Source organism: Cavia porcellus, unplaced genomic scaffold (assembly GCF_034190915.1).
Source record: "Cavia porcellus strain 051 isolate PalLab524CR breed Dunkin Hartley unplaced genomic scaffold, mCavPor4.1 scaffold_25, whole genome shotgun sequence".
Lineage (NCBI taxonomy): Eukaryota > Metazoa > Chordata > Mammalia > Rodentia > Caviidae > Cavia > Cavia porcellus.
Window position 1 is genome coordinate 18,746,520 of NW_026947508.1, and position 13,927 is coordinate 18,760,446.

The 13,927-nt window shown below is 56.5% G+C and overlaps 1 protein-coding gene across 3 annotated transcripts in view; it reads right to left on the bottom strand.

Moving 5' to 3' along the window:
• Runx3 (RUNX family transcription factor 3) overlaps window positions 1–13,927 on the bottom strand; it is a 57,333-nt gene that overhangs the window by 4,754 nt on the left and 38,652 nt on the right. For 2 of the 3 annotated variants that reach the window (XM_063235786.1, XM_003471323.4), the window contains exons 5-6: window positions 11,426–11,530; window positions 1,925–2,083 (exon numbers count right to left, since the gene is read on the bottom strand). In XM_063235786.1, coding sequence (XP_063091856.1) covers window positions 1,925–2,083; window positions 11,426–11,530 — 264 coding nt within the window. The remainder of the gene's footprint in view (window positions 1–1,924; window positions 2,084–11,425; window positions 11,531–13,927) is intronic. The other variant, XM_063235787.1, reaches the window with a different exon arrangement.

A 13,927-nucleotide genomic window follows, 5' to 3' on the forward strand; every position in this document is an offset into this window, starting at 1 on the left:
AGGGGCTGGGGTCCTGGCACTGCTTGCCAGTGACCAAAGCTGGGGGTGGGGATCAAAGGGAAGTGGTCGTGGGGCATCCTGAGGGCAACCTCAGGATGGGCCCTGAACGCAGAGCCTGGGCTCATCAGGAGAGAAGGCCAGGGAGCCAAGCCCCTCACACCTGGGGCTGCCCTTTGCAGAGGGACTTCCTGACAGACGAGAAGACTGAGGCTCAGACAGGTTAAGTGATTTGCCTACAGTCACACAGTCAATGCAAGGCAGAGCCACAGCTCCTGACCAGCAGTACCCGGCTGCAAAGTTCATGCTTCTCCCTGGCCTGGGTGTTAAGGGATCTTTCTCTCATCTCAAAGGGAACAGACCTAGATAGAGGTGGGACTTCCAGGGGCCAGGGCTGCAGGGTGGCTAACAGGGGTGGAGAGCTTATCTCAGGATGCCCAAGCAGGAGGACTGGGTCAGCTCCATCCCCGGGGACTGGACCTCCTCTCCTCACTGCCCAGGTGGAGGCTTGGGCTCTAGCTCCCATGGGCACTGACCGAACTATCCCTACCCAACCATGAAGGGGAGGATGTGGCTTTCCTTCTATGACAGCTGGTGGACAGGAAGCTTTGCATGGCCCTGCTGGACTTGGGCTTCCCTGGCCTGGCTCCAACACTGTTAGTCTGGCGTGGCTAAAGGCAGAGAAAGACCCAGCATGGTGGGCTTCTTTAACTTGACTGATGCTGGTCTGTGGGGACAGGAGCAGGAACTACTTGCCACCCAGAGGTGCTACTCCCAGCACCTCTCTAGGCCAGACTCCCCAGAGCTCCCCAGGGTTCAGGAGCTGTGTGTCTCAAACTTGCTGGCCATGGATTCAGAGGCTGGGCTGGGCCTCTCTTTCCCTTGGGTCCCTACTTCCTGAGCCTGGGTTACTACGGAGGGGCCTTCTCTGCATTGTAGGGGCTGTGTCAAGCCTGGCACATGGCAAGGGCCCAGACCAGCCCTCCCTGAGCAAGGTCCCAGTTGGCCCAGCTCAGCACAGCAGGTAGAGGGGTGAGGAGGCTGGGGACAAGCAGGAGCCATGCGCAACTCCACCTGGGCTTTTCCTGACCTAGGTCTCCTTCTCAGGCCTGCAGAAGTACAGAACAGGAGGGGGACTCTAGACCCCGGCACTGACAGGCTCTGTGACCCAAGGGTGGATGTAACTCATCTGCCAAATGGGCTCTGGCCAGGTCCTGGTGAACTGAGATCGGGCCTCAGGCTGTGGCCTGGGCTGCAGCTGAGAGCCCCACAGCAGCCTGGCCCGAGTGCCAGCTGCGCACAGCCCCTGCACAGCCCCTGAGCTTTGCTCAGTAACCACTGGCATGCCTGACCTGGTCAGGAGCCAGGTGTCTCTTGCCCGAGGTCAGCCTTGGCCATGCCCACTGCCTTCATCCAGGCCATGGGACACAAACCCAGGCCTGGTGCCTTCCTGCCTCCGTGCCTCCCTGACGGTTCCCCAGCGCTGGCAACTCTTTAAGTGTCTCCAGTTTATCTGAGTGCAGTAATGTCACTGGACATGAACTCCGTCCTGGGCAGGGACCCCAACTCTCACTCCACTTCCTGACGAGTTCGTGGAGGCTGGGGTGGGGCACTGTGTACAAAGTGGGGACGCGCTGCTTCTGCCTCGTGGACCATCGGGCCTGGTTTCCATACAGGTGCTGCAGGACTCACCCCACCTCCGCCAGGAGGGGTCAAGCTCAGGGGCAAGGGCTCTGTCTGCTCTGGCTTATTACTGGGGTCCAATGTATATGTTTACAGAGTGAATGAATGAAGAAGGTCTAGACATCTGAGGTGGGAAAGGCGTCAGCTGCCTTTTCCATAAAACAAAGGCAGTGAGTGATGTTGGGAAGGAGCTCTGGGGACACACGGACCACCCTGCCCCCCTGCAGTCCCCACCGTTCCTTACCTTGGATAGGGGTCTGGGCCTGGCTGCTGAAGTGGCTTGTAGCGCTGATCGAGCCCCGGGGGCTGGGCGTGCTTGGCGTCATCCGCATGCGCAGTCGGTCCAGGTCCCCGAAGCGGTCAGGGAACACCTTGGTCTGGTCTTCTATCTTCTGCCTGTGCCCTGTGGAGCACAAGGAGCCTATGAGCCACTGCTTCTGAGAGCTTGCTTCAGGGGATGCAGAAGTGCCACTTCCTGCTGGAAAATTCTTTTTTTTTTTTTAATGGTTTTTTTTTTTTTCTTTTTTTCCGGTACCAGGGATTGAACTCACAACTGCCTGCTTGCAAGGCAGGTGCTTATGCCACTGAGCTAAATCCCCAGCCCCTTGGAAAATTCTTCTCGAGGTCCAACCTTGGGCCTCCATAGGGAGAACCCTGGGTCACCACTAGCAGCTACCCCTGAGGTTCTCAGGAGACCTCCTGAGAACACAGAGTGGTAGCCATGTGCCACAGTTTCACCCCAAGGACACAGGTGGGAACAATCATTCTTATACCATAGGCGGGACCAGGTCACTCAGCCAGTAACATGTAAAGTCACGATATGAACCCAGTGGTACACCCCTAAATTCTAAGCACTGTTGGGGGGGCCAATGCAGGAGGATTGCATGTTTAAGAGCAACCTTGGCAACTGAGTAAGACCCTGTCTCACAATAAAAAATACAAGAAGGGATGGAGTCTGGGTGAGGTATTGCATACCTGTAATGCCAGCTGAGGCAAGAGGATTGCCACAAGTTCAAGGCCAGCTTGGGCTACAAAGCGAGTTCAAGGCCAGCCTAAAATACACTGTGAGACCCTGTCTCAAAACAAACAAATATATACACACACACCAAACCAAAAATGGCTAGGGACACAGTTCAGTGTGAAGACCCTGGGTTCAATGCTCAGTACCATGATGAAGAAGAAGAAGAAAAGAAAAGGTAAGAGATCAAGATTCAAATCAAGGCCTGTGACCCAAACCTCCATAGCACACTGTTCAGCAGAAGGGGAAACTGAGGAACAGTGGGTTAAGCAGCTCTCAGAGGCAAGCAGGGACAGAAGCCAGTGGTGCAGCGTGCACCGCTTTTCAGTTCTCAGTTTATCACACTGCATTCCGTCAGTGGCACTTAGGAATGAAATTTGCAAAGACCAATGCATACTATCCAGGCTCTCTGACATCCCCAGGCTCCCCAGAAGTCGCCCCTGTGACTAGCCCGGGAAACAGAGGACTCCTGGGAGCTTCCAGGATGCTCTCAGCCTGGGTGCGTCCTTGTCACTCTGAAAGTCATGTCCCTCACAGGGGCTGTTTCTTTACCCCCACAGTGGAGAGTAACCAGCCCACGGGAAGACGGCAAGCACCACCCGAGCCGCGGCTGCCCTGGTGCCTGGGCGTGCAGCTCCCTCTATGTTCCTCTCCTCCAGGAACATTAGTGTCTTCCCAAATGGCCTCTTTTGGCCCAGGGAGCAGCCCTTTTCCCACCCCGCAAGCCCAGGGTTTCCCCAGGGCAGATGCTGGAACACACTGTACCTGTGGAGGGCTGGAGGGCGGCACACTCCTGCCTGTGCTGCCACCGTTACAGTGGCCCTCTCTGATACACAAGAGAACTGCGAACTAGAAAAGCCTGGAGCTTGGCTGAGGTCACGCAGCCAGGCTGGTAGTAGAACTTCTTGGACAGGAGCCCCTTTAGAAAGGTGTGGGAGGAGGCAAAAGGGAGAAATTTGCTTGAGGACTCTGGTTTGGAGGGATGTGTGATTTTTAAAAACTGACTGTTATGGATTGAGAATTGGTGGTCAACTTAATGCCGGCTGGATTACATCAGCATGGCACTGAGTGAAGATGCTCTATCTGAGGAAAGTTGCCAGCATAAACAGGTGGAGAAGGAGAAGGAAGGTGTTAAGGCATTATTGCCTTGTTGTGTTGAGGCACTGTGGGTTCTCTGGTCCTCACAGCGAGCACTGCTTCCTGGCTCCGGAGGGGAAGACGTGTGCTGCCTGGTCTCCAGGATGAACTCGTCACGCTGCTTCCTGGCATGTACCCGACTGTGCTTGTCATTGGAGGAGCTCAGGGCCTCCATGTCGCTGAGGATGGCTGTGGTGCTTTGCAGGACATCCCTGGTCTTTGTTGTGAGTGTGACTTCTCAGTTCCAGTGTAGAATCCTCATCCCACCAGCACAGCTCCTTCACCCCGCCGGCATGGACTTTCTGGGTCGCTGACCCTTGGGTCTTCCCAGCATGGATCCGTAAAAGAGACTGGCATAAGTCCTTGTGGGTTCTGGACCTCCAGCTGGACTCGTGGGAGGCGTTGTCATGAGCTCTGGGTCTTCATCTGCACTCATGGGACATTGCTGTGGGATTTAGGCTCTTGACTAAATATTCTATGTCTCTGGTGTTGAGGATAGATTTCCTGCATTTTCTTGTGTTAACTCCTGGTGACCATTATAAAAATATTATAAACTCCATGACCTGATTCTAATTGTTCTCTGCATAACCCCTGACTACAGCCTGACAGAGGAGACAAGTAGGTGGGACTGAGAACACTGAGCCTCTGGCCAGGTCTCGATACTGGACTCTCGGCAGCAAGTGGGAAAGCATGGGCTGGGGACACTGCTGGAGCTGGAGCTATGTGATGACCACAGGGAGGCAAGCGGCACAGATGGCAATGGGGCAGGTGGGCAGGGTGTGTCCTGGGGTGGCCACTGTGCCAGAGCTCCCTGGTCGAGGCTCAATCTTCAGCCCCAACAGGCCTCAGGGGAAATGAACTTGTCACTGCTGAAGACACTGGAAATGGCAGGGAAGCGTGGACAGGCCGGGGGCCAATGAATTCACAGCAGCCTCAATAGTCAGGCCTGGCTGATGGCCACAGAGACATCAGATTGCACTGACCGCAGCTTGAGTGCGAAGGATCTGGGTGTCTTTGTCAACCACAAACTTGAAATGAGCTAGTGGGGCTCACCAGAGCTGGTACAAAACCTCGGGATTTGTCACTGTCACTGGTGGATAAAGTCCCCTGTTTCTGAGTCACACCTCGTAGTAGAGCATTTACAGACATGCTTGTGGCCAGCGGAAGGAGGGCGGGGTTCACAGCCAGCCTGGGGCTTCCCTCAAGATGCGCTCCCTTCCCTGCCCCAAGCTGTGAACATGGTGCTGCCCTCACAAGTCTGGGTGCTGGCCCATGGGGTCTGCAGACACCTCCCACCCCAGGAACCCCAGGGAGGCAGGGTTAGGGCCGGGGCACTGCAGCTGGGGTGGTGACCTGTGGATTCACACCCAGCTCCCGGGCTCCTTCTCTGACTTCCCTTTTTGCTCTTGTTGTTGAGATGGGGCTGCTGAGGCTGGAACAGGAGCCCACTGCTCAGAGAGGCCTCGGCCTCAGGCTATGCACCAGGGACCCCAACCCACAGCAGGCACTCCCCACTTGGGGATGCTTCCTTGGGGTTGCAGAGCACTGAAGCCACTGCCCAGGGGGGAGTAGGGGAGCCCGGGCAGCTCCACGTGGCCAGGGCGCCAGAGAGTCTCCAAGCCACGGGACCTGGTCCTCACACGGGAGTGGACGGAACGGAAGTGCCTCTGCCTGGGGAGAAGAGACGGCCCACAGAAAAGGCCTCTTTCATTCAGTTTCCACACTGAGACCTGGGCGGGGCCTGGCCCTGTTTGCTAGTCACCTGGGGCCCCACCTCAGTGCCTCAGTTTCCTCTCCACATAGCTTGCTCACTGAGGCTCCCTCCCTCTGAAGGTCCCTGACTTAAGACTACAAGAATTTGCTGCTGGTCAGACACCTCCCACCCGGCCACCCGTACCTCACAGAGGAAAGACGGCAAGGCCCATACTTCAGCTACCTTGGTGCTCAGGTTCCAGAATATTCTCTGCCCCCACTTCAGAGCCCCAGCTCAGGACCATCTCTGCCAGGAACGCTCTGTCCTGTGAGGCCCTCCCCAGAGCTCCTCTGCCAGGAAGCCACATTTCGGCCACCTCTGAACCCCAGTAGCTGCAGGAGCGGAAACACTCAGACTGCGGCACTGCTCACTGAGTGCTTCCTCCTCTGCGGTGCCTGAGAAGCTGACGCCACTGCCTGCTTACCCATGCAGCCTCTTCCTGAGAGGCCTGTGCCGACTTCACAGATGAGGAAACTGAGGCTCGGGGATGCTCTTTGACATGCTCAGGGCACACAGAGGGCGTCTGGAGCCCATCTCTCAGGAAAAGGGCCTGGATTTTGAAAAGCAGCTTCAGCTGTGGCCAGAGCTGTTCCCTGCAGGGCCAGGATGGGGCTGGAAGAGGAAGATAAGCGGCTTCGGGGGGCTCCCATCCCACTCTGGAGCTCAGGGTTGTGAGTGTATGACTGCTGCACCCTGCTACAACCACCAAGTCCCTCTCCTGCTCAGGGCCTCCGTCTCTACATCTGTCAGGCGGGTATTATCCTGTCCAGCCTCCAAGGGTATGGAAGCTCTGGAGACAGATCAGAAGGTTTTGAAAGTACAGTACTGAGGGGCAGGGGCTGGGTGGGCAATGCCCAGGAAATACTCTTAGTCCCAGGGGCAGTCTGGGCAGTGGGGCTCACATCGCACACAGCTCCTCCCGCACAGCTTTGCTGAGTGACCAACACCCTCACCCAGGGGAGGGCAGACCCAGCCTGTGTGTCTTGAGAGCCCAGCATCCCCAAGCCCAAACCTGGGCACAGCCAGTCCCTCTCACGGTCCTGGGCAAGTCCTTCTCTCCCTTCCATCTGTCAAAAAGCAGCTCTGGGGGTGAGGGAAGGTGTGAGAATTAAACATCCCCAGGCCTCTATCTTCATGGCAGGTGCCCAGGGTCCCAGCTCTGGCTTGGCCACCTGCTCCTCTTCAGCAAATCGACTGGCATGGCAGAGCCCCGGATACGTGATGAGTGTCAAAGCTGGGGGAGGCATGGGCCCTTCAGGCTGGGTGACACTCTCTATTCCAGGCTGTAGGCTCCCTAACTACCGTCTCCAGGACATCCCTCAGTATCCCTGTCCAGCCAGCATGGGTCCCATCTGGTGCCCGGTGCCTTGGGGAGAACCAAGAGGCCTTCAGGGGCAACCCCTGCTCTGTGCTGCCTGACATGCATCCATGGAGAGAAGTGTGACCATTCCAGCAGTGTCTATAGCGTGACAGGCACTGTGCCAGGCCGGTCATGTGTGTTATCTCCAAGGGCCACAAGCGTCTGAGATGCTGCTGTCCTCGTCCCCTTTTGTGGACAGGAAAGGGGAGGCACTTAGTCAAGGTCACACCAGGGAATCCAGTCCTGGAGTGGCCAGCTGGCATAAGGTCTGTGCTTCTGAAGACCTCCGAGGGAGGACAGCCAAGTCACCTGGCCATGAGCTCCACCTGGCAGAGGCCCAGCTGAGCAGCTGACATCCAGGTGGGGAGAGCAGGAAATAGAGAAGGAGACACAGAGATGGGAAGGACCGGGGCACGGAGCTGCTGGCCAGGCAAGAGGCTGAGCCCAACGACCGACCGACCGACCTACCGACCGACCGACCGACCGACCAGGCTCTCCCCCAGCTGATGCCACCTCTGGTGAGGCCGCGCCCGACAGGCAGCCACTGTCTACAGGGCTGCGGGAGGGGCGCCAGCCCAGCGCTCTGCGGCCTGTCAGGAGATTTACACCGGACTCGGAACAGCCGTGCAGCCGAGTGGCAGGCGGGTGCTTGGCCCAGGGTGGTCCACTGTGAATCGGCCCCCTGTGAGCAGATGAAAGCCCTCGGTGGCTGGGCAGGGAAACAGGCTGGCAAGGGGCCAGCAGGCAGAAGGCGCTCCCTCCTCTCCGGGGCCTGGCCTGGGCTTGATTAGGGGAACCAGGAGGTCTGAGATTAACCCCTTCTCTCCTGCTGGGCTGAATCCTCTGGCTCCCCTAGGCCTGTGCCCAGCTCAGGGGACACTCCTGGGCTGTAGGGTTCTTGGGTCCCAGGGGCCAGAAGCAGTGGGCTCTCCCCAGCCCAAGCCCCAACTTCCCCACAGCTGTAGCCCAGGGCAAAAGTGTGGCAACGCTAGGGACCTCCAGGCCACCTGAGAGCTCTGGTCATTTCCACACCACGCCAGGTCCCCTAGCAAATAGAGATGACCATCCCTGCCCCATGGAGCATTTAGAATAGTGGAGGGATGCGACCAATAAATGAAATAAAGTGGAGAACTATGTAGCACCCTAGGTGACAGGGCGATCAGGGCACAGTTAAAGCCGGGCGGATAAGGAGAAGCAAGGGTGCTGTGTGCAGCCAGAGGCAGGGCAGCCACTGAGAGGGCCGAGCCAGCGAAGACGGCAGGGTGGGAAGGAGAGAGCCACGCACCCGGGGAGGGGCGCAGCTAGGGAGGAGCAGCAGGGCAAAGGCCCTGAGGCCGGAGTGTGCCTGGCAGGAGGCCAGGGTGCCCAGAGTTGGGAGAACAAGGAGGAGAGTGTAGGAGAGTCAATGGCACAGATTGCGCGGGCCTTCAGGACCACAGGGACAGCAGGACATGTTTTCCTCTCTTCCCTCTGGACTTCGAGGCCCAGGAAGGTGAAAACCCACTGGGCTGGATTCTTGCTGGCGTCCCCAAAAGGTGGAAGAGTGCCTGGCACAAGGCAGATGCCCAGGAAAGTATTTGTGGAAGTCACTCCATGTACATTTTGGGGAATAAAGAGGCCATGGGAAGGATGCTACTAGTTCTCTTCCCCTGGGCCTCGTGAAGGATCAAGAACTGGGGTGTGACCCTTTCAATACCAGCACCTGCTAAGCTGGGTGGATGGGGTCAGCTGGTCCCAAACTGTGGTCACCATGGGTACTGCCAGGCACCGCACCACCTCCTGCCCTGTCTTGCATTTGGCTCAGCAACCTGCATTTTCACCAGCCCCTGGCGACTCTCAGAGACACCAGCATCAAGAACCTCAGAAACCGAGGCCACACAGGCAGGAAGCCACCAAGCCAGCCTCAGACCAGCTGGCCACCCCACTGGAGGCCGGGCATGCTCTGCAGGGCACCAGAGGGGAACGACCCAGCCACAGAACCCACAGCCGGGCCTCGGGGAGCTACAGACCCTGCTCCTGTGCTCCCGGCGGTTCCCCCTGCGCCGCCCCACCTCACACAGGCTCAGACCTCACAGGGCGCAGACCTGCAGAGCAGAAGAAAAGCCCCAAAGGAACTCCTGAGGGCAGAGGCTTGTGATGACACGGGAGGGCTGCTGGCACTTCCTGGGGCAGGCACCGGAAGCTCACTGAATGTCACAGCCCCTCAGAACAAACACCATCCCTACTTTATAGACCTGCACACAGGGAACTGGGGGCCGCTCTGAGCCCCTGGTGGGAGCCCCAAGAGCCCTAAAGTTCACTGAGCAAGTGCTCTGTTTTCCTGCCTCCCCCTGGGCTTGCTGAGGCACAATTCATGGGGATGCAGCCGGCATAGGGGGCCATTCATCGACCTGCAGCTGTGGAGCTGACTGCTTCATTCCTCTAGATGGGTAAACTGAGGCCAGGAAAGGGAAAGGATTTGTCTTCAGTCCAGGCTGAAGGCCAGGAGTAAGTGGGTCCTAAGTGGGATCTGGAGGAAGTGGCCCCTCACCGCTTCCGCTCATCTCCCTGCCGTCAGCTTCCTGTCCTGTGCCACCCCTGCCCCTACCAGTTCACCCCCTAAAAAAAGCCATACAGGCCAGGAGGACCCCAGGAGAGAAGCAAAGGCGGAGGATTCCTGAGGGGACTCTGCAGGGTGGGGCTGAGCCTCCTTAGTCACACGGGGGCCTGGGGCAAAGGATGGGCAGCACTGGGCTGGGCAGGCTGAACAGGAGGCTGGGGGTACAGCGTGGCTCCCTGGGGCTTTCCTAGCACTCCCCAGGCCCCCTGTCATGTGCCTCTGTGGCTGGGGATGTCTCTTCCTGGAGTGGATGTCTCTTCTTGAGCCCAACTGCAGCTCCTGTCTAGCCTGGGCCTCAGAGCACGCATCCCTCCCTCAGTGACCAAACCTCTGTGACGAGGCTGTGTGCCAGGGGCCACCCTGTGACTCCCTGGGGAGACTGCCATGGACTATGATGGGGCTGGGAGTGTGGGGGAGGGTGGGGCTCCAGGGGCCCAGTGACTTGTGAGAACCCACTGACAGACCAATCACATGCTGCCATACTTGCCAGGCCTGCAGGGCACCGGTGTCATCCCACTTCATAAAGAAGTGGTCTGAGGTCCAGAGGGGCCAGTGGCCTGCCCAAGGACACAAGGGATGAAGTCCTGGCTAAAGCAACGGGCCGCCTTGGTGTGCAAGGTGCTGTAAGCACTTTACTCAACAGCATATGAGGTGGCTGGTTCTGGAAAGCCATTTTTCAGACAAGAAAAATGAGGCATGACAGTGCCCCTGCCAAGGCCCCTCAGCCAGGCAGGCTGGCTCAGCACCTGCTCTCTGTACCCTGGTAGCCCCAGTCATCACCATCTTGACTGAGACTGCTAGGCTCACCCACCCAGCTCAAAGATGATTACATTGAGGCCACACAGCACACAGCACTGGCCTGGGGTCCTAAGCCGAGAGCCCAGAGCGCCGAGCAGACTGTCTGATCCCAGGAGAAAGAAACAGGCAAGAATTTGGCCAGAAGTCCTGGCTAATCTAGGGTGGGAGCCAGCACAGCTGGAGGAGGTGGCCCTGAAAGTCCCTGAGGGACGCCCTCCCAGAGACCCCTGGCCCAGCTCCCCGCCTCCTGGGCACTGGGGAAAGACTCACTGAGTAGCAGGACACGCTTCCCCCACAGGGCCTATGCGAGACCCCGAGGGTCACAGGGCCAGGTCCCCTCCACACTGCCATGAGGGAGTGCCTCAGCCCCATGCAAAAGCACGCACGAAAGAGTTTTCTACATTAAAGCACTGCACTTGAAAGGGGTGCAGCCCAGCCCTCGACACGCGGGCTAAGCAGTCCTGGGGTGGGGGCTGTGAAGAGAGGAGCTCTGGGAGAGAGCACGACGGGGCCGTCCCCTCCAGCTTCTCCAGCCTTGTCTGCGACTGCAGGGCTGGCAGCGGGCACAGGAGTTAAACCAAACTCACCTCCACTGAGCGGGCCTCCCTGTACACAGGGGTGCTCAGCACCTCTCTGCAGAATGAAATCTGCTTTCCTGGTCTCCTTCTGGAGGTGTGGGGGCCAGAGTGTCAAGGGTTCTGTGACTGGAGCAAGTCACATGCTAAGATCCAAACAAAGGGTTTCCAAGGAGGGGGCCTGGCCTCACAGCTGGGCCAACACACATCATCCCTTGGCCACCACTGGCAGAGGAAGCTGGTGTGGAGAGTGCACCCGACCTGGCCTCCACCCAAACACACCCTGCATCTGCAGCTTTCTCCCCGAAGTCCATCTCCCTACAGGGAGGGATCACCCAGTCTCAGTTCCCAGCTGGCCTCAGTGGGAGCTAAGCCCAGAGGGTTTGGCGCTCAGGACGGCAGCCCTACCAGGGCTCCAGGGACCCAGGGCCATTTGTCCAGTGTTCCCGCCTGCCTCCCCTGCCTTCCTCCCCGGCCTGGAGCTTGGGGGCTCAGCGGCACTTACGTCTGGGCTCCCGGGGTCCATCTACAGTGACCTTGATGGCTCGATGGTAGGTGGCCACTTGGGTGGGGTTGGTGAACACAGTGATGGTCAGTGTGAAACTCTTCCCTGGGGAGATAAAGGCAGTAAGTTGGCTGCTGGTGCTTTCACAACACTCTGGCCTCCTCCGTGTACTTCCACTAGGAACCCCTTACTTTTCAGAAGAGCAGATTCCTTCCCTTTGAGCTTGGGGCTCTGGGTGAAGTTTAAGCTGGTGGGCTTGGCATGCAAGGGTCCTGGGAGTCAGGCACCACCCCATCACCCCTGTTCCCATGTTTATTCCTTTCTTGCTTCTGGACCTTCTTTGATGCTATTCACACTCTTTAGAGACACACGTAATTTTGCAGTTCAGAGCAAGGATGGGGGTGGGATGTAGCCAGGCGTGGTTTTGCACTCCTATGATCCCAGCACTCGGGAGGCGGAAGCAGGAGGATTGCTGCAAACCAAAATCAGCCTGGGCTACAAAGTAAATTCAAAGCCAGTTTGAACCACATAGTAAGACACTGTCTCAAAAAGGAAAAAAAAAAAAAAAAGGATAGGGGTGTGTGTGTATGCTAACATGCATGTAATATATATACCCATAGGTACGTGTGCATGCGTTAATACCATTTCTCTCAAAGTAGTAATCTTTGTAAAAAAAATTTGAAGACACAGAAAATATAAAAGAAGAAGAAACACCTTCCCACCCACAGTTCCATGAGCCAGAAATAAACATCATTACCATCTGGGCATTTTCTCTTCCAATCTTTTGTGTACAGGTCTGCCTATTTACACAATTCCAGTGGCACTAAAAGATATATTTTTATGTCCTTTTTAAAAAAAATTTAACATGATATCAGCAACACTTTTCTAAGTTATTAAAAGTTCTTCTTGAACTTCGTTTTGTTTGTTTGTTTGATTTTGGACACAGGGTCTCACCACGCTGTTCAGACCAGCCTTGAACTCACTGTCTGGCTTGGGCTGGCCTCAACCTCATGAAATCCTTCTGCTTCAGCCTCCCAAGTGCTGGGATTATAGACGTGTGCTACGGTGCCGTTTAAATTCCATTTTTAAATGTCTGCAAAATATTTCAAGTCATAGAAGCCTCATCTTTTATTTCTCTACCTCCAAGCCTTAGGGTCTCCATGCCAGTGCTAGTTTCCGACTGGCGTGTGTAGCCCAAATTGGGCGAAGACTGATCTGGAAGCTGCAGACTTTTCATGTGCAGACACAACTGTTATTTCCAGAACCCTGTTCTATTTTTAGATAGACTTTTGGCTCCAAAGTCTCCATTCAAAATTCCTGAGAGGGGAAAAAACTTTTAAAATAATAATTTTTTTTACCACTTAAAATAAAATGAAAATGACCTTCTGTTTATAAAAATCTTTGTCTGCATCTCTGCTCATTTCCTTGGAATGGATTTGACGAAGTGGTGAGTGATCACCTCGCATGCGAGGGCCGGGGTGCCGGCGTTGCTCTCTGCTGAGATGACTGTCAGACTCGAGGAGTCACCGTCACCGTCACCAGCAGCGTCACCCTCGTGCCCTCGGCTCCCCACAGCAGTCTATCAAGATGGAAGATCTTCAGACTCTGCATTTTCTTTGCTTTTCTTCTATTATTGGTTAACACTTGCCATGCTGTCTCGGTGACCGTGACAGTCAGCTCCCGGGGCTGAGCTTGTCCCCGTCCTCAATTCTGTCTCTCGCTGGCGACTCCGGTGTTTAGGTGGAGACAGGTCTCCTGCATCGAGAGGCTGACTTTGAACACAGCATTCCTTCTGCCGTCCGCGGTAAACTGGGACTGGCCCAGGCGCTGGCTGGTCGGTGTGGGTTAAGTGCAGGGTTTTCCCCGTGTGGGAACCCAATTTTTCTAGCACCTAAAATAGGTGACATCCTCTACCCACTTACATCCCGAAGCTTTGCTTTATTCCTATCGGGGGAGCTTTGCTGATCCCCACGTCAGACTTCACCTCCTTCCTGTGTGCACACCCCGGACCCCTGCCTCTGAGCTGTCACAGGCTATTCCTCTGGGGGCTGCAGAAGGCTCCAGCGCCAGGCGTGGGGTGAAGCTCAGGCTGGGGCACAGTCCCATGGTTCCCTGTGCACAGCTAGGAACTCACTGGCTGAGAGATCAAGTGAAAATTCTAGTCTCAGAAACAGAAGAAGCCTGAACAAAATTAAACTAGCCAGGAACAGGGGCCAAGCCAAGCACCCGAGGGCTTCTGAGACGCAGGCGGGTTTCAAGCTAAAGTGTGACAGAGCTGTAGCTCCACTGGGAATGAGCTGGCTTCTCTGATGTCTCCTGAGCCAGCGCTGGGGGCCAGGACAGAAAAACTGAAGCACTTGCTCCTGAACAAACCTGAACAAACCTGGCCCCTCACCCTCAGGGACTTATCAAGACTCGTGGAAACAGAAAATGCGGGTCATCCAGAGAAATGCAGGGCAGGTGGCTTCCAATATGCTGTGACACACACCCTGGATGCTCTGG